The sequence below is a fragment of the Acanthochromis polyacanthus genome, chromosome 14, assembly GCF_021347895.1.
Source record: "Acanthochromis polyacanthus isolate Apoly-LR-REF ecotype Palm Island chromosome 14, KAUST_Apoly_ChrSc, whole genome shotgun sequence".
Lineage (NCBI taxonomy): Eukaryota > Metazoa > Chordata > Actinopteri > Pomacentridae > Acanthochromis > Acanthochromis polyacanthus.
Window position 1 is genome coordinate 25,120,347 of NC_067126.1, and position 20,482 is coordinate 25,140,828.

Here is a 20,482-nt window from a genome sequence, read left to right on the forward strand (position 1 = left end):
GCATATTTTTGGACTGTGGGAAGAAGCCGGAGTACCCGGAGAAAACCCACGCATGCACAGAGAGAGCATGCAAACTCCATGCAGAAAGATCCCAGGCCCACCCTGGGATTTGAACCGGGGATCTTCTTGCTGCAAGGCGAAAGTGTTAACCACTACTCCACTGTGCAGCCCGTAAATATACCGACTTCTCAAAATAAGATACACTTCTATAAATTATAACAGAATAAATCAGCCAGCACTCATCCATGACAAAAACAAGTATGACAACAGAAGAGTCAACTCAATATTTTTTTCATGAGTCAGAGCCGGTTATGCATTGGAAATTGTATTTTTCCTTGCTTTCTATTTCAGTCACTGCTGGCCATAGCTCCTGCTGGCCAAGTAAAGAAACATAACCACTGAACATCCTGGGTTGTGGTGCTTTCAGGCAAATGTGATTGGTATTGTTGATGAATGTATGATGATTCAACCTGAAATATTTTTAAAAGCTCTTTCAGATGGCCTAATTTAAGGATGTCAGTGGGCCCTGATAAACAAGTGCAGTTTTAAAAACAAAATGTGGTTTCTACATATGTGGTGCAGCTGCTTGACAACACATTTTACACATTCTTTGTTTGGGACAGCCTTGCGAGGCTGTTACGCTACATCTTATTATTTGCTGTTCCTGTCTGATACTACATTTCTGCTACACAATTTCTACATTTCCACTGCAGTATGATAGTGGTTCCTTGTATGAGGCTGTATACCTTACAACCTGTAACTACTGTAAATAAAAATATTCTCTTTTAATTCCCTCAAACAAATAACCTACAATTTATATTTTATGAAAAGCCGCATTTGGGATCCTACAGTGGGAGTTAAAGCTCGTGTCCGGAGTTTGAATCGCAGCGTCTCCCAAAACACTGTTGGTCCCACCCTCCCTCCCTCTGATTTCGCCCCTTTATTTGTGCACGCGCGCAGTACATGAGAGGAGTGCCCGGAGTGCTGCAGCATCTTGCCTATTTTGCTGTTTTCCACTCTTCTACATTTAGTACATTTAGTAAATAATAAAGGAATTACGTTAGAATGCTGTATTGAGTCTAACTTGTCCTAATACCAAAATAACATGAATCTGCTAGGACGAACGAGTAAAGTTTGAATATGTGATTACACTCGTGTATCCCTCTCGATGACGTTGTTTATCAACTTAGTGCATTTACGCGTGTATATGCGTTACATTGTTTATTATTTCTATCTAGAGTTCAGAATTGCATGACTCCTCTGACGAAGAGTATGTCCAGATGGCCCAACATCTTCCTCCAGAGGTCGGGCATCTAAACGAAGCCGTCAGGCGGGCTATGGAGGCCGTGGTCGGGGAGCGACGCGAGCACCCCGAGCCAAAAAACGTCCTGCAGTCTCTTGGCCTGACAAGTCGTGGGATTGGTAACTTTTCTGGAAGTTGCTGAGCCCTGATGCTCTCTCCTCCACAAGCAAAACAAATGTGCGCGCGGTTGCGTAGTGCGTAGCTCGCCCACCTCTGCATGGGCTTGCTTGCTGTGCGCATAACCGTTGATTGACAGCATGACAAGCTGAAGCTCAAACTTGATTGGTCGGCAGCAACCGGCGCTTTTTGGAATAACATGGGGGTCTATGAGAGGAAGGCGGAGCTCAGGAATAAATTTTCATATCGCGTCATACTAACATTATATTATAGTATCGAACTAGACTAATACATTTAAACTTTGTTAAACAATGATACATAAATTGAAAACAAACGGAAACTCCGGACATGAGCTTTAAATAAATAATTCAGCCAGTTCACGGTGAGACCCGCTTCTTCTTTTACCAAACACATACTGAGCAGCATTCAGCAACCCCTTCATCCCTAAGTGAAAACAATCTAATAAAATGTTTGTGAGCTGCCACTGAACCGACAAGCTGTAATTGTTGCTCGTCCACAATATTTATCTTGTTTTTAAGAAAATGGTTGACTGCTAAGTGCATGAAAAAAAGATTTCAGTGAGGCAAAAAAAAAAAAAAACAGATCGAGGGTTGTTTGTAGTTTAAGTATACCATGGCATGTTTTTGGGATGAAAATCTTGAGTGGAAATCAATACGAAGATTTTGCAAACAAAAGCAATTTTATCATCATATGACTGAGTGATATGTAATTATATGAAAACATCAGTGTAAAACCAAAAGAAAGATTTTGCTATGTGTAAATTCAGTTAATGGTGCTATAGAGAAGCTACAGGGCAGGTAAGTGTGAAAAATATGGTTAAACACATAGAACAGGCCTTCAGATTAAACTCTACCTGACTAAACTTTGAGTCTTTTATGTGTGGGAAAATACTACAAGCGTTTGCACGCAAGTTCTTTATGGCAAATCAAGACCTCAATGAGTCCATCACACCCCAACTCAACCTTGTCATCCTAACACTTAATTTCTTTTACAATAAATCTAGTGCCTCTGTTGTTGCTGTGGTATCCTGCTGTATTTGACTGACAATGCAAAAGTACTGTTTTTCCACCTTAAATCTTGCCTTTGTGGCACAAAGGGCTTGAAAAGATAAAATAAACTTTTAAATTATTCCGCATTAATAATTTTTCTCACCTTTACAAACTCATTCCTGCCACTTGAAAATCAGAAAAACAAGTGTGTTTTTCCCCTCCCCTCATAATGTGACCTTTATCTCATAATTACCATATTTCCTCATTGAAATGTGATAGCATGCCATCATTAGGAGTAAAAAATAACCATGAGGCAGTATCACAAATTATGTACTGATGTTCCAGATGACATTTTTGATGTCAAAGGCTGGTGTGATTTTCTCTTTGGAATTCACCATCATTTGACACATAAAACACATATATTAATGATACCTGCCGCCTTCAGTTTGCTACAAATACTACACTCCCAGGCTGGATGTCTAAACAATCCAACATCATAAGTCAGCCAGGAGAGCCTTGAATTTACTATCGTATCGACTTTTACAGCGAACAGCGGAAAGCAGATGCAGACGAGTGTGATAATTACTGCCAGAGCGACATTTAGCAAATATTTACCAACATGCACTGGTGGTATGATGAGAATGTGCAAATCACTCAAGTGATCAAGTGACACTACACGGAAATTGAAATCTGTGAGCAGAGGACGTGTAAATGTTGAGAGACTGTCAGCTGGGTCTCTGATTGAAGAGGAAAGCGTCTACTGATGAAGATCTTTGCACTGAGCTGCATTTGTCCCTCTGCACCTGATGCACCAGGACATGCACCTCATCACTGTCACCTCCTAATGAGGAAGCTGCGAGTGAGGCTCATGAATCAGCTGCAGTCATTGTACCCTTAATGCGTTCTGCCCCACTGTCACACAAGCACGCACGCTTTCATCTGTATGCTATAGGGTCCTGCAATCTGCAGGCTCCACTGTGCTTCAGCTGCTGCCGGATTATTGCCAGGTTACAAACATTGTTTTCATCTGACATTACCTCAACTTCTGTGAAATAACCAAACCAATAAAAGCCACCGAGATGCTAAAATTTATAGTTTCAAACAAATAAGTCTGTTCATTTGCAGTTTACAAGATGGGTTGTCATCGAGCCTTAAATGTGTGCAGGAACAAACGTCTTCATTTTAACATTGAATCACAGGTACAAGTGTGCTTTTCTGTATCACGCACGACCTCGCATTCTCACTCTCTCTGCCTCACACAGAAGCACCCGAACCCATTAGAGATTCTTTGCCAGCATTCATTATCTATAATTGTAACTAATCATGCATTCATCATTACTCTATTTCGCATTCAGCTAAAATTGACCCCATATGTGCTGGTGGAAGCAGCCTATAAATAGACATGCTCTTGAATATAAATAGGAGCTTGTTCTTACAGAATAGGACCTGTAGTATTTGTATGAAGAAAAAGCCCAGGTATGCACTAAAATCCACTGCTGTTTAAAACCAGTATTTAGAGTGACTCAGCCGTGGAAATTTAGCATTATTCATTCCACTGGGTGTGGTTTATTGCAGCTTGGATAGCCATTGTTTTAGCTTAATTTTGGCTCTGTTCAAAGTACAACATGGAATCCTTAAGTCACTAACATAGACAGCAACAAATGTTTGATTTTCCTTAAACTTCTGCCAATGAAAGCTATGGAGCAGGTAACAATAGTATTAGTAGCATACAGCATCTACTTTAACCAGCCAGGTTGAAACACAGCTCTCTCTAGTTTCAAAACAGCACTCAAAACGTGTACCCAACTATACTGTAGCTTGACCAAAACAATCGTCACAAAACTGCTCTGGGCTTATTCTTGATACTGTGTGATTTGTGATCTTTTTTATAGGTCTTCAAACTACAGTCCCCCATAATTGCATTTTTACTGGCTTTAACTTATCTAAAAGGCTGAGGAAGGAACACTATTGGACATGATTCCACCGTGAAGGTGTGTGGACGGTGGAGGGAAACATCACAGTGTGATTACCCAGGATTCTGTCCTCCATCACCACGCTACCTTTAGACCCCACAACATCCCCTGTCTCATCACATACCCGTGCACACTGCAAAATATCCTCATTCCAGCTGAGCGCAGGAATGACCCAAGGCTATACAACTACCTCCAATTACAGTGGCCAAGCATATTTTACATAAAGCGTCTCTGTTTCTTAGAATGTTATCCATTTGCAGAGGAGCTCCTCTCCTTCCGCATTGTGGGAATTTAGATGTGTGCTTTTCTAGATCTCTCTCTCTCATCAGTGTGCATAACGTCTCAGTCAGCCAAAAGTCAAGACAGGTGAGAAGGAGACATGTTTGTCTCGGAGGATGTGAAGCTGTGGACTTTTGCGGGTTAGGTTAAAGAAATCATTTGAATTGTGCTGCTGAATCAGCTTATATATATACTCGTGTATTCATGTGCAGGGTCTTCAGTTTATTCTTTGAATTCATTATTGTGTCAATGGAGGTCAAAGTACAAAGAATAATTTCTGGCAGACAACTTATTTCTTATTTGGAATTGTTTAGACATCCATTTTGCTATATTTATGTCAACATACAATATGCAACAGAAGTGAATACACCTTTTAATAATTGCATAATTGATAATGAACGATTTAGCAAGTATAAAGTAGTGGATACACAATGGAAGCAGTGATGAGCAGGTACAGAACCACAAATCAGAGTCATGAAATGAAATGTCACAGACACGTGCCATTTGCACAGTTTAACTCTAAAAATCAGAACAGCCAGTGCTTCAGAGTTGGCACAGTGGTTATCAAAGGAAATAGCAGTTTCTGTAACAACTCAAACAATGTGAAGGACAGTGCAGCAAATCATGTATCGATGTGGATGGCATTCAAGAAAAACACCTTTGTCTGTTCTTTGGTGCAAAATTGCAGGACTATCACTGTCCTTTCAGCTCATGCAGGGTCCCACGTGTTTGCCGTGAACCTGATCAGGTCTACCTGCAGTAAACCCTTGATTCCAACAGTGAAGCACAGACTGTAATGATAGGGGGCTACATGAGTGCATAAAGTGTTGGGAAGATGACAGTTACAGATGCCTCCATGAATGCCTGTGAATATATCAAAATACTGTCTGACAAGATGACTCCTAATCTGCAGAAGCATAGCAGAAGAGGAATATTCTGAAATGATAGTGATCCAAATCACACTGCCAAAATCACACAAGAATTTAGAAAGAGGAAAAAAGTGAAAAGTACAATCTGGCTATTTATGTTGCCTGACATGAGTCCAATACAATATACTAAACAGGAATAAAACTCACAATAAATCTATATTTTTCATGCTCACTCGAGTCCAAATATCATCTTTGCTAAAACCACTTCAGAAATTAGATGTTTGGTCGGCTCAACAGATGTAACTACAAATACCACCAGCTCCTCAGTGCCCCATGTGCTGTAAATCAGCTAACAGTTTTATATGGCTTTTAAACTTTAACAAGCTTTCACGTTTGCAGCTTTAGCATTATTTTTTAACCTAACGCATTCCTAATCTAAAGAGCGCTGCCAGAGGTTGCATATTGAAGAGTTGTGTGAGAAAAAAAAAATGTCTGCGGAGAAAACTCAGACTAATTAAGTGATCTCTCCAGCTCCTTTTCTCATCCTAGTCTTACTTTGACTCCAATGTTCCAGTCCAATGAAGCGCTATGTCTGACAGGAAACATATAACACCGCTACATGGCTGTGTGAGCACCAGCCTGTGGCTATAAACACTGGGGAACATATGCTACATGGCTCTATCCTGAGGGCAAACCTTCACTGGAGAAAGGAATCACTTTAGTAAACTCAAATTAATTTGCACTACCCAGACTTGTCCAAAAGGTGTTGGCGTGAGAATATTAGCTTTTATTCCAAATCACCATCAGCACTTCATTACAACGTACTTAAAAGGTCGAAATGCAGTTTTTAACCTTTACGCTCAAAGTCGGATAAAGCATTTTTCCATGAAGAATTGTTATTCGAATTGATAAATATATAATTTTTTCTAATGGAAATTGCACTTTGCTAATTTTTGACCGGACAAAACACATTAGATTAAATGATAAAAACACAATTTTAGTAGAAGTTGGAAAGCATATTTTAGCCTTCATGAGGCTGTGAATGGAAAATGTGTGACATTCAATAAAATACTACAACAATTACAAAAAATCATTTACTTTTCCACAAATTGGCATTTAATTTATGACTGTATTGCACGTCATAAGCCAGACATATCAGATAAAAGGTGACATATGTGAGCATGCAACCTCCATGTGCATTACAAACACAATCCCAAATAGACATATTCAGGTATATTTTTGTCAAATGACATAACATTTCAACCTGTTAAACACCTCTGTCTGATCAATATCAAATATGGAGGAGATATTTATTTTCTTTACCAGCCCTGTCTCCTAAACAAATATGTGCCTATAAACTGGATACTGAATATCGGTATGTTTTGAGGAAAATGTATTTTTTCCTGGATTACTTTTGTGATGTATCATGAAGACACTTCAAATCAGCATATTTTTGTCATTTATTGCATTGTTTCACCGAGAGATGGAGGAGAAGCTTCAAACATGTTGTGAAAGGGTCATATTATAACACAAACCATGGTATTTTCCTACATCTGTTCAAGTAGAAAACAAAAGTAAACAGTAACAACTAGTAAGTCTAAGGATAATGATCCCACGTGGGACACAAACCACGGTCTCCTGTGTGAAAGTCCTGCTGTGGATTTATGCCTTCAGATGCCCTCCGACTTTCAAGTGTGAATTTTGTGTGTGTATAAAAATTGAAAAGCTTCCAACATGTCATCATCTTAACAATCATAAAAAGTTTTCTTCAAAGTGTAAGTGAAAAAAGCAGAGACTGAGATTGTGGACATGCTTTCAATCATAATAACAAATCTGGCAAGTTATGACCACACAAACTATCAACTTACAAAGACAACAGTCACTCAATTTGTTGTTTCTCACCAGAGGGCAGTTGCTCCAGGGTCCCCAGGGTGCCATGACGCAGTCATTGGGGCAGGCAAAATAGCAGACCTGGGCTCTGGGTGGCATTTCCTCCTGATCACACAGACTATCCTCCACACTGCTGTCCTCCCCGCTCGTTGTCTCCTTCTTCACACACCTAGCAGAGCAGCAGATGCAGCTGTATAACTAGTCTCTGGGGCCCTCAGAACTTGGTCCTTTTTTCAGTTTCAAATCCCATTTCGAAGTTTCGGACTCAGAATAGACTCCTTTGTTTTTCCTCAGGTGAGTTTCCAAGTTCAGTTTATTTTTAAAGAGCCTCTACAGTTTGTCTTATTTGTTTTGACTCTCTGAACAGTTAACTGTACAAAACTGAAACATGGGTTCAAAAAGTTTTCTTACTGGAAAAATGACAGGTCTGGTTCTTTGTTAAAAAGACCCATATTCAAATTACCCATAGTTTCAGAAGAGCATTCCCTTGTGACGTACTGGTTGTCTATATGTTTACATTCAATGGCAAATCTTCGTGTAGCAAGATATTTTTGTCCTGCAACAAAAAGGAAATATGTCCAGCTGGACTGCTGAGTTTACCAGGACTTTGAATCTGAAAGTGACTGCTGTTTCATTTAACATATATTTAATACCAATCATTACAGAATTGTTCATTCTATTATCTAGTACTCCTCAAGTTTTCTACTGACTTCTCTGTAATCATGCATTAACTGTCGGGATGGAAAACCAGAAACCCCACAAGGAAAGAACCAATGAAAAGCCTACATTGTTGTTTAGCTATGTGACCCATTAGTTAGGCTGAATGTTGGAGTTCCACTTAGGTTTCAATATAAGAAATAATATCTTAATGGAATGAACAGACAAGAGAGTCAAAATCATTACAAATCAGTATTAGATATTTACATTCATTTTCAGCAAATGTTTTTCAATAGTCCTTTAAGCTTGTTAAAAGCTTGTGATAAAGCTGGAAACGGCTAACTTTGCTGTAAAATAAAAAAAAACATATATGAAAATGTGTGAAAAGAGCAAAATAATGAGGTATTTTAGCTCTGAAAAAACACTCTGTAAAATTGCACCAGCGGATCGCTTTTGGTTCAGCTGAACATTTCATTAGCTATAATCGGTTTCTGTTGCTTGCACTTTACGCTGGACTTGCACTGAACAACTCTATTTCAGTTTCTTTAGACACAACAATACAGTTGCCCAATTCGGTGCCTGCTCTCTCCAGCGGTGCTTAATCCAATACCAGGGTCAAAACTTCACTGCTCTCCTCCGTGGCTATTTTAAGTAGCACTAAAAGGCACAGTGAAAAAATCTATCAACACTCATTAGGAAGCAGTAGTTTGTTTTGACTGTTTGTTTTCCCTTGGCATTGCGAGTGTCAGGAACAGTGAGAGTGCCAGCTACAGGACCGCTGCCAGTCTGCTCTTCGCGTTGTGTGTTGCGTTGCCAGACTCGCAGTCTGCCAAGCCTAACCCGCTCACTGACCTGATCTTGCGGCTTTGGACTCCCTCTCCGCAGGCTGGCAGGTCGTCCACAGCATTGATGGTGCAAATGGACCAGGGCTCGATCCTCCACTTGTACTGGCTGCATTCGCGGTGGCATGGCACAGCCTCGTACACCTGTATGCAGTCATGTGCAAGCAAAACACACACACACACACAGAGAAGGAAAGGGACACACGTGAGAAATTACTGACAAAAACCAGCAAAGCATGAAGCCCAAAAAAACGGATATGCATACAAAACAGCTCACACACACACTGACATTCCCCCACACACAGACATGCTACACAGCAAATGGGAAAGCTGGTAGGGACACTTTCAGTTCTCATAGTACACTAATGAGGTGTATAGGTTCGAAACCGTTTTCCCCCTGGGATTTGATTTGAAAAGACAAAAAGAAAAAAAAACTCTTTGTGCTGTTAGGTGTACCGTAATTTCTTACAACTTGTAGGAAGCATTCTCTTCTTGTTGCATTTATTTTCAACATCAAGCGCTTGTGCTTTCCTGGCATGTTTTGAAGTCTTTGGCAGAGTTTAAATTCAGGATGATGTTTTTTTTTCTACATTCAGGTTATGAATGAGGCTTTACAACATAATTGAAAGCTTACAAGAGCAGCAAAGAAAGCGTACCTTTCACTACGGAGAGGTTCTGAACTAACTGACAGGCGCTAAACATGCACAAAGTAAATAAAGCATTTTTATCAACACTGAAATAAATCTGTGAAGGATATGGAGAGACCGGCATGGGGTGTGTAAAACGACAATGACCATGGCAACAAGCCCTTCAGCTGACAAAGTAATTGGCTGGATTCTGAGCCTATTCACTTCTCCCCACTCAGCCACTGAATCTGGCATGTCTGTATAACCAAGGGAACAGCCAGCACAATGGTCCTGTAAACACGTGTTTACTCTCAATCTATGTAACTGTCTGCCACAGTAAAAGGTGTACTCTTGAGGACAATTTGCGGGAAAAGCTATGGCAAACTGTAATGGCTGTCAGTAAGTGTGTGTGCGTGTGTGTGTGTATGTATGTAGGTGTGTTTGTGAGTGTGTTCAGACTAGAGAGAGGGAATGAGTGTTGAGTATTCCCTCCCCTGCGGGACACACAGATGCCTATTACACACCGTCATCATCTCCCATCTGTCCCTGCAGATGCCCCTGCTGGGTAAACTGGCAACTGCTCTTCTCCCACTTTCTCTAGCACTACTGCAGAAACGCAGTTCCAGCTTTACAGCTAATTTTGATGACCAGAAGAATGACTTTTGAGTCACTTTCCTCAATAAACGCGCCGTTTATTTAGCAATGCGAGCATTTGTGCAGTGAGGAATCATGACAGCAGAGCGCTCGTCGAATGGGCGACAGTGCAGAAAAACATAAGGTGTCAGATCAGATCAATATGCAATAAGTAGTTGGCAGGTTAAGGATGCTGAACTACAACAGAAAGAAAGAGCAGAAAATGCAGGATTTGCTCCCAATTACATCGCAGGTCACACGCATTCACAAGGAGCTCTGGTTGCAGAAGAAAAAGTAAGAGGCAGTTAGAATCACTTGCTATGAACCGGATCCACTTAGAGGTGACATGCTACATATATGTAGAACATATCTTTTGCCCTTTTGCTCTATTTAAAAGAGTTCTGGAAGCATTTCTTTTCAGACAAAAATGCTACCGAGCTCAATTCCTTTGAGTCTGTTCTCTATACTTTACCGCCTATTCAGAATATAATGAAGTCCGAACAGTCTTTAGAATAGTAATCTATTACAGAATAGCATCCAAATGCACTTCACATAAATTATTTCCATCCATGTAGCACTCTCTCCAATCAAACTATTGTTCTTTCTCTCGACCAAAAGGACCAAAAGGGGTCAGGAGTATATGTGACTTGGACAGATCTGGCATGCATTTTGTCTTCATTAGCTAAAGCAGAGTATATGTACAGAATGAATGGCACTGACCTGAGCCTGCGTGGATGTCCATATTAGCAGTGCATGACAAGCCAGAAGTTGGGCAGGGGAGAGAAGAACAATGATATGATCATTAGTTTAGATTTTGCCTGCAGTGACAGAAATGTATAGTTGTGCTTCAATTAGTTTTTTTTTTTTTAAATGCTGCATTGTGCTGAATGTTTCATTAATGAGGGTAAAGGATGATTAGTTACTTCATCATCTACGCTGAATCTACTCGTCCTGGATATTTTGCCAAACTGAATGATTCATACTGCTGAGAGAGTTTTAAAGTGCTGCAGTTGGCTGTAACAGCTGTGCTTCGGCCAGACCTGCAGCTGAAGGCAACTCCAAGAAATTAATTTGTCTGGAGATGGCGAGCGGGTTGTAGACGTGAATAAGCATATGCTCAGAGAGGCTGTGTGCTCTGTATCTAAACAAGGTTACTCAAAGTAAACTGTTGAAAAAGTTACCAGGCTAAGCCGGCTATTGCAATTTATTTTTCATCAACAAAAATTGCTTTCAAATAAAATCCATGGACCTGAAGGTGCTGCTAACCTGAGCAGTAACCATATGCTCATTTAAACTGAACATTTACTGCACTCACACAATGTTTCTTTGAGCCGAATGCGTCCTGTTATGACAAACAGCCATATATGTATCAAGGTGTGTACTGCAAATTCCTGCTAATGCCAAAACAGTCACTTCTTCCACTTTCAGTCGTTCATTTTTGGCTGCGCATCTGAATGAGATTAAAAGCTTCGAAACTGGTAGTTAATGATGACTAAATCGTAAGTCTTAGGTTTACGGAGAAAAAATGAAAACAAAATGAAACTGCCTTGTGCATGGCATGGAAAGCAAAGTGTAACCCGCTCTGTGAGGTTCCGCTTGTGGCTCACGTCCATAAAACATACAACACGTAATGGGATCCATATGCACAAGGATACATGCTGTAAAGTATACAGTGTGGGTGCCTACACAGCGTCGCAAACGTTCAAAGAAAACGCACATACTCATATTCAAACACAAAGACCAACAGAAATGGACATGTGAAGCACCAACAGGCCCCTCTGCAGGGATGGTATTTTATTGTAAACAGAGAGAAAATGGGACACAAAGCCTTGAAGCAGAGTACTGTCTTCTATAAATCTCTCTCAAAGTGTCATTGTGTGACTACAACTTCAAATAGACTCTGCTATTACTGTCAGCAGGTCCACGGATGAGTTAAAAAAAAACTACGCCTTCTCTGAGGAACACAGCGGGATCTATTCCCATGTGATGATGACCTCTCAAATATACTCTTGGGATGATGAGTTAAAATCTGCCAGAATACAACAGCCATTAAGATGACTGCTATTGAAGTAGAGACACACAATGCTGCTGAAAAAAATATAACCGCTTGTTGAAAACTAAAACATGAACTAATGGATTTAGATAAGAGGCGATAAGGTGAAATTGGCAAGAGAAGAGGAAGGATTAGCTGATCCAAACCACCAGTATACAAGCAAATCAACAAATGGAAACTGGCTTATTCATTAAAAAGAAAAACAAATTGGCAAAAACCAGCAACAACAACAATCTCTACACCAAGGCGATAATATATCTGAGTCCGTCATCTGCTCTTAAACCTTGCTGACTCATTCATCCATTCTCTCGTCCTGATCAGTTAAGATTAGGTGGATAATATATTCAATCTCCTGAGTGAAACTAGACCTGAAAGAACATGCTATTCTGTAGATGTACCCTTGCATACTCATTTTTCAGTTGGGTAGTTGACACTGAACCTGCAATGTTTAATCAGCTGTAATTTCTCCTTGTTAGGGGCATCACACAAACACCATCATACAGCCAAGGCACACAACCATAACTGCTCTGAGGTTAATTTTTAAGCATTGCTCATTGACCACTGTGTTGGCTTACCTGTCATTATCCTCTCTCTTTCTCTCGCCCTCTCTCTCTTATAACCGTCTTCCTTCCAATTAAGTTTCTTACTATCAAGGATGCTGTTGAACCAAAGCCCTTACACGACTTACAGTATGCGCAACATCCTCTTTGCTGTTTTGGCTCGACCGCAGGGCAGTGGTGTGGCTTTCCATAATTACACAAACTGATTGGCCATCAAGCTCTGAAATAATGTCCTTTTCTCATTTACTTTGTAATCTATTATGAGGACCCAGCTCAACAAGACAGGAATGCATTAGCAGGGACATTTTGCAAGCACTTAACCTTGCACCATAATAATAACTGTGGTCACAAACCTTTCTGCTCATACTCTGACAAAAAAATTTTCAATGAACATGCACCACAATCAGCGGCTGTCTTTCACAGCTTAAATGAATCCTCTACTGTAAATGAGCAATTTGTACTTCCGAGAGCAAACTCTGATTGGAAACACTTGTGAGTTTGCAACTAAATCCAGAGTCACTGAGGGATGCACTGTGCAAACGCCAACACTGAGGCAAATGACTGGTGACTACTCATAGCCAGCATTCAGGACTTCAGTTTAAGTTGGACATGTATATATACCATGATACCAGGAAATACACAGAGCAAATATAGATTACCGTATGTAATAAAGGTTGAACTCTCAGGTTCTGCAGCCTCATTTACAACTGCTGCATACACACAACAGGACTTGAAACATCTGCTTTGGGAAAGTTGTGATTTATAAAACTAAACAATGTGCAGACCCACATGGTACAAGCTTCTGGAGACAGGAGAAAGTTGAGACACACATAGCAAGGTAGTGAACCAGAGGTAGTACATTTCCTACATATTAAGAGTAGCGGTGCTGAATTAAGTCTGTGCAAGTGGTAAGACCATATGATTCCATACAGATCGACTGAAATCATGTCATTTACATCTGAGACTATTTTTTTCCCCACATAGCGCGCTCTGGGGCGGTGACAATGGTGCCCCTAGGAGCTACTTGCTTATCACTGTATTTCCAATCTATAATTGAAAAAAGGAGAGGAGCCACATGATCCATGCACTAAACTGTGGTTTCAGCAGCTTGGGATGATTCTAGGATGCGTTGGGTTCGGTGGCAGGCTCCTGAAAACATTGGTTTACCTTCCCACAATATTTACCCAAAATTACCTGCTTAAATCTTTCTCTTTTACTTTGTCATCTATTTAACATAAACAAATGTAAAGACTGCATCAAATAGCTAACGAATTGGAAAACAGTTAACTGGAATATTAGTGAAAAAAATCAATCACTTCAGTAACCTCATAACGGACTTTGAGAGTCAAAAGAATTATGCAGCATGCTGGTGATGCGGCTGACACGCACTGACTATGTTTACATGGACTTGTGTATCCCAGTTATGACCTGGCTTTTGAAAGATCCGGTTTTTATGGCAGTGCATATAAACATTATATCCTGATTTCAGAAATCTGGACAAGTAATTAGCCTGATTTTGATAAATCTGAGTATACTAGCTGGAGTCCTCAGATAGAGATTGGGATACTATTCCATATGTACATCTTATCCTGGTTTTTCACCACAGCTTGCACAGGCACGGCTTCAGCCAAGTGACAAATGGAAACACAAGCCCAGTTTATACAACACTGGCCACTCTTATCTGCTACAGAACTGGTGCAGAGCAGATTCCTTGTGGTCTTATGAGCAGTTCAACTTTGTCATACTGACAGTGAAAGGAGGCTCTATTGATACGGAAATTTTCCTTCTCCTCAGGGCCCCCAAATTCCATCACAGTGATCCCATCCCACCAGTCACGGCTGCATGTCTTCATCTACCGCTCCCTTGTCCAATAGTGGCAGTGACAGTCTGTCTGTCACCGGTCAAAGTGAAGGACATGTTTCATATTTCCTGTCACTCTTGTCTTCCATTGCTGCCAGTAAGGTGGATAAACCAAATCTACAAAGTGATATTGGCCTCATTTTCAAAAGCCAGAGTCAAATTGGTTTAAGGTTACCCCAACAGTTGCAGGAATGTCAGATTAAATTGCTGGCTTGTGCTGTAAACATTACAAGCACCTGCACAAGTCGTACACAGAATCAGTAACAAGGATACTAGGATCTGTCAGGTATATGGAAATATGAACACATTGATTTCTCTGTGCTTCATTTAAACAACAAATCCTGATATTAAATTAAAATAAAACCACAGTGCATGTGTCAAAACAATAATAGCGTGTCTCTGAAAATGAGAGAAACACTTTGCATTTTGAATTTTGGAATTTAAAGTCATTGTTTATTTTTTTGAAAATGTTGAGTGTGTGGTTTCATCAGACCTGCATCGATCGAGAAAAAACACGTTCAATTTGCAGGAAGATGCTGCAGCTTTTAGTCACAAATCTCTCTCACTTTGATTTTGTGATGACTGTTTATGGCCACTCGTGTGTGTACAATTTTCAGCCGATTCTGATTTATATTCAGAAAACTATGTGCAGGAGGGCAGCACACAGTTTATATCTCATTATTGATTAATTATGAATAAATGCAGCCATTTTACAAGACCGGAATGCAAAGGTACAGAGCTGGAAATTAGATATTATGTATTTATGTGCTGCTCACAGCAAATGTGCAACAATCATGTCCTAAAAAGTCACTGTTTTTATCAAATGATGTCAATACATTTCCCATTCTCCTGAGACACTTCATGTGATTTCTTTGTCAGATAGCATCTATGATTAAGCTTCGTATCTGAAGTAAATGCTGTGGACCATCTGGGTGGCTGGAGGCTTCAGAGAGGCTGCAGAATTTAGCCTTTTTGGGTGTATAGCTGCACTTCAAAATGCCTTAACAATATGCAGGGAGATGCCTGGCTTTTTGGGCCGGGCCTACAGGGGGAAGAATAACACATGCCCAAGCACTGCTCAACGTTAATTACACCTCACTGGCCTTAGGTAGCTCAATCAGCATTTGGCTCCAAAAGTCTTTCGTTCTAATGAAGGCGAGAGAGGAGTTTACCACCTGGGTGCAGACTGGGAAAAACAAGAAATTCAACATTTGTACCGATATTTGGGATTCAGCCATTTTGCCAACTTGCTACCAGCTGTTGCGGGCTGCTAACGGTGGGGCGGTGTGCAGATGGAGGATAGGCATGTGGAATATTCAACTGAATTAAATTGGGTCCAAAAGGATGAATCCCAGTGTAGTCATGAATCCCTCTTATTGTCAGTGAGAAACAGCCAAGTCCCCTATCATAACAAAAAGCTTTTGAATGTCATTAAAATAAAAATGCAAGCCCGTGTTGTTTAAATGTTGTTGGAAAAAGCAAACTTCACTGCATACTGTATTTTGAAGGAATTAACAGAAAATCCCGCAAGTCCATAGTAGGGGAGGAGGACCAGATCAATTGAAATCCATGCTGAGTTTAAGTAAGATCACAGAAAAGATTAATACACAGTATGTGCTGCAATGACTAATGGATAATATGAATAATAGTCAGACATTAGGAGGATACTGATAAATGCATTGAGTGTGAATGTTTTTTTTAAAGATATTATTGCCATCCACAGGGGACAGCAACAATTATGCGGTTTCAAAACAGCAGGAAGGAGGTGCCTCTTTCTCTGTAGGTGGTGCAGTCGGGCATGGAAAGAGCTGTCAGACGCCGTGTTGGTCTGCACAGCTGGTGGAAGGTTTAATGGCTTTTAGAATGGTCATCAGTCTTGCACCCTCCATGCACTCAAGGGCAGTGGGTTCTCAAACTGGGCGTTACTGCACCCTGATGTGCCCTATGTAGAGGTCAGGGGTGGCACAAAATTTAACCTGTTATTGTTCCTCTATTTTCCTCAACAGGCTACACCTACATTAACTGTATTTCAGGTTACCGTTTGTACATGTTGATACCAAAGGAAAAGAGAAATAAATGCCATGATCTCTGTGATAGAAATTGTTTTCAAGACGCTGAAGCAGTTCAAATAATGACTCACGATGGTCGGTTTTCTCGGTAACATGGCATAGTTTTTGATTTGGAGTTTTTTTCTGAACAATCAAAAAAATAACTGAATCTGAACTGATAAACTGAAAAGATTAAAGGCTTTATTGACAAGCTTTGGCTGCAGACACATATCCATTATTGTCAGGGGGAGTCGTATTGAATTTAATTGTAGCCATTGTTAGTTGTATAAATCTGCAGAGCACCTGTGGGCTTTTATGCTGAATGACTGATGTGAACCTATATCATGTAATAGAACATACATTTATTAAAACTGAGAAACATAAGTGTGCAGATTTTATGTATGCAGAACTAGAGACTGGGAAACTTGGGATGCTTTGACAAGTAAAGTCCACTGAAGGGCTGATGTTGGCCAAAAAAAACTGTTTAGGAACCACTTCAGTAGACACTTGTTTTTCACAAATGTAATTTTCTAAGTTCCTGATGATGCATCCTGAAAAGAGGATGTGACTCCTTACAACCCCCAGGATACTGGCCACTTCATTGACCACAGTACGACTGGTTAGACAGCAATAGACAGCCTAAGGTAGAGAAGAAAAGCCTTTAAAGACTCTTCATACGTGCAAATGGGGAACTAACCACCCTGTTAGCATTTCCCACACCATGTACTCTCAATCATTAAGGGAAATGTAGTATCTAGTGAACTGAAGAGAGTTGATCCCCTGATTGATAAACAGCAGATGGCCTTGAGTTCATAGAGGGTGATCAGCTAATGCAGAGAAGTTTAACAAGTGCTCTGTTCAGGCCTAATTTGTAATATGAGAAGAACAGAAAAAGCTGTCACATAACTCAGTGCTCTCAGTTAATTAGGTTTCTATAATGCTAAAAAAAAATGTATGTGATGACCTAAAAAAAACTGAAGCCAATTAAACCAGAAACATGTCAAAGAATTCAAAGCCAATATAGTATTACTATAACCTACTTATAACCCCAGGGAAAGCTTAGCCAAGTGGAAACAAACCAGAACAATATCAACATTCGAGGAAACATCAATACATCAAAACTAACCAAGTGTTGACAAGATTCATCAAAGTTTAGTGCTGTTGCAAACAGTAGCATGAAACATTTTTGATACGGAGCCAGTGAAGAAACAACCAAGACTGAGTATGGGTAGAAAGCAGCTTAGCTTGGCAGCCAATCCATGACACCGGCCACCAGCAGGTCTGTGGGGAAGCAATAAAAACTCCTCAACAAATGAATGCCAGCAACCAACTGCATCTGACTGTTTTCTAGCCCGTTTCTCCTTAACAGTCACCACAGCCAGCAGCATCAGTAGCCTCGTAGTCGACCGGCATTTGCCAAATACACAAACATCAAGCTGAACCAAGCCAAGATATCATATCATGACGTGACGACCAAGAAAGATCCAAATGTTCTTGAAGTAACAAGTCTGGGAAATCAGTGTTGACAATAGTACGGTGAATAAAACAATTCGTGAGACCTGCAACGATGCCAAATAAAGTAGAAGGCAGAAAAAGACAAGCTCACATCTCGAAATGTGGGTTTGTGGACGTCATTGATGTTAGATCGGTCATTGCACGGTGTTGCAAAATGCTGTCGGCACCAGTGGAGTGTGAAGCGTACACATGATTATATCCTCCATAAATCTGTCCTTAGGTGGCCTGATCAGACTGCAAGTGTGCTGATTAAAGACTATTCAAGAGCATGAGAGAAGATAAAGAACAAGAAGATCAAAATAGCTTCAGTAGATTGCAAAAAAAAGAGTAGATAGTGGCATGCTGAATGCCCGGTATGTTCACAATTATGTTTCTGTTTGCATGTTTAGTGAATCAACATCCCTATCAGTGATCAGTTAACTTATATGCACTATTACCCATCTGCGACTAATAAGTATCAATACCTGAAGGTGTTCTGAACTATTTCTTAATACTCCACAAAATATACGTTGTTGGTAGATGAAATGCCTGCATGAAATAAAGATTAGAATTTGATAAAAACAAAATGGCCTCTCTTCTCAAAACTGTATATTTTCTACATGTGGCATTTCCAACATAGAAGCCACGAATGAGCACATGAATCATCTTATTTAGTAAACCCTGTTTCACATTCCCTCTCGCCTGCGCTTGCAGCAAATCAATCAACACATATAAATCAGAAATGTGCTGGAAAACATGTAATCTGGTGGTATTTCATGCATAGGAGGGTGTGATTCACCAGCGATATGTACCATACTGTCAGGAGGTGATATTCTGAGAGAATGAAAATGTATGATTGCTAACTAGTTATTTGCTCCTCACAACCCAATTACATATTGAAATAGAGGACAAGGTGTGAAATTATCCAACCTGCCAGCACAACACAACCATTTTTAGAAAAACTGTACATGAGTGTTTCTCCTTCTGATGATATTAATCATAAATGCCACGTTTCTGTGGATCAAAAAGGAATTTTTTTGATGGAGTATGAAATGAAGAAACTAGGGCATGAATAAAATGAACATCAAACACAAAAATCAGTCAATGAAGTCTCTATTATAGACTTCACTGATTGATTTTGAATTGCATTAATGAAAATTGAATGCAGCACAACCGATTGTCAGCTCCTGCTGCACAGTCCACAGGTTGTGCTGCAACTGCAAAACTATAAAAGTGAGGAGGAGAGACATGCCTGCTTATCATCCACACAAATAAAGGTTGTATCATTATAGATCTCTGTCACACACACCTCCCACCACACACACACCAAATGTACGGCAGAAAAGCGTTGGAGGTGGACAGGATGGATGTTTCTCCATAAGTCAGGGCCAGAGGATATGGGATGGAGGCCCCAAGGCATAAATAGAATTAAATAAATAAGTGACTGGCACAGAGGCTGCCAAACAGTCAAGACAATTCTTTTGTATTGTTTGAAAAGTGCATATACCACTTGATATTTCAGCATTTGGCGGCAAGCGCTTGTGGGAGTTATGATGAAATTCAAATGTCTCCTGTAATTATAGATCCAATTTGTGTGTTTCGCAGGGAGTGCAGCTTTGACATCTGTGAGCTCTATATGGCAGTCTTTCAGGACATCTTGTGTTCGACATGGGCTGCAAAAAGTGATAGTTATTAATGAGTGTGTAGAGAACCTCCAGTTCTTTAGCATTTGAATCTTTTCCCTATGTGTTTATGCAAATGTTTAAAAATCACATATCCGATATATTCACTTATTCACATTTAAGTAAAATGTCATTAGGGCATGGCAATGTCTTTACATACCAGAATGTCTTTTGGCATGAAGAAAATATACACAGAATCTCACTGTGAAGAAACCAGACCAACATCCCCATTCACATATATTCACCCATGCCTAATGCATCATACATCCAAATACCTAACACTGTCTGCAACTGCAAACCTCAACATACAGGTGTCTTATTTCTCCTGGTGATTATGAGTACAGATGCTGGAGAACTGTAAGCAAGTTGGAAAAGCTGAATGTGTGCAGCCCTGAGTTGCAGGTGATGTCTCCAGTACACTTGACACCTGCTGCTTCTGACAGCACTGTCACATGTTCACTGAAGCGACTTTGTTAAAGACCCCCTCCGGTGAAAATCAAGTTTTTAACCTCGTTAGCATGTCCATATGGTGTGTTTTATATGCTAGAGGGCATATACTGAGCAAAATGAGCAGTGAATGTCATGG

General features: G+C 40.2%; 1 protein-coding gene across 2 annotated transcripts in view; it reads right to left on the reverse strand.

Moving 5' to 3' along the window:
* Nucleotides 1-20,482, reverse strand: part of thsd7ba (thrombospondin, type I, domain containing 7Ba) — a 213,113-nt gene that overhangs the window by 17,962 nt on the left and 174,669 nt on the right. For both annotated transcript variants that reach the window (XM_051959018.1, XM_022193664.2), the window contains exons 17-18: nucleotides 8,951-9,084; nucleotides 7,454-7,610 (exon numbers count right to left, since the gene is read on the reverse strand). In XM_051959018.1, the coding sequence (XP_051814978.1) occupies nucleotides 7,454-7,610; nucleotides 8,951-9,084 (291 nt within the window). The remainder of the gene's footprint in view (nucleotides 1-7,453; nucleotides 7,611-8,950; nucleotides 9,085-20,482) is intronic.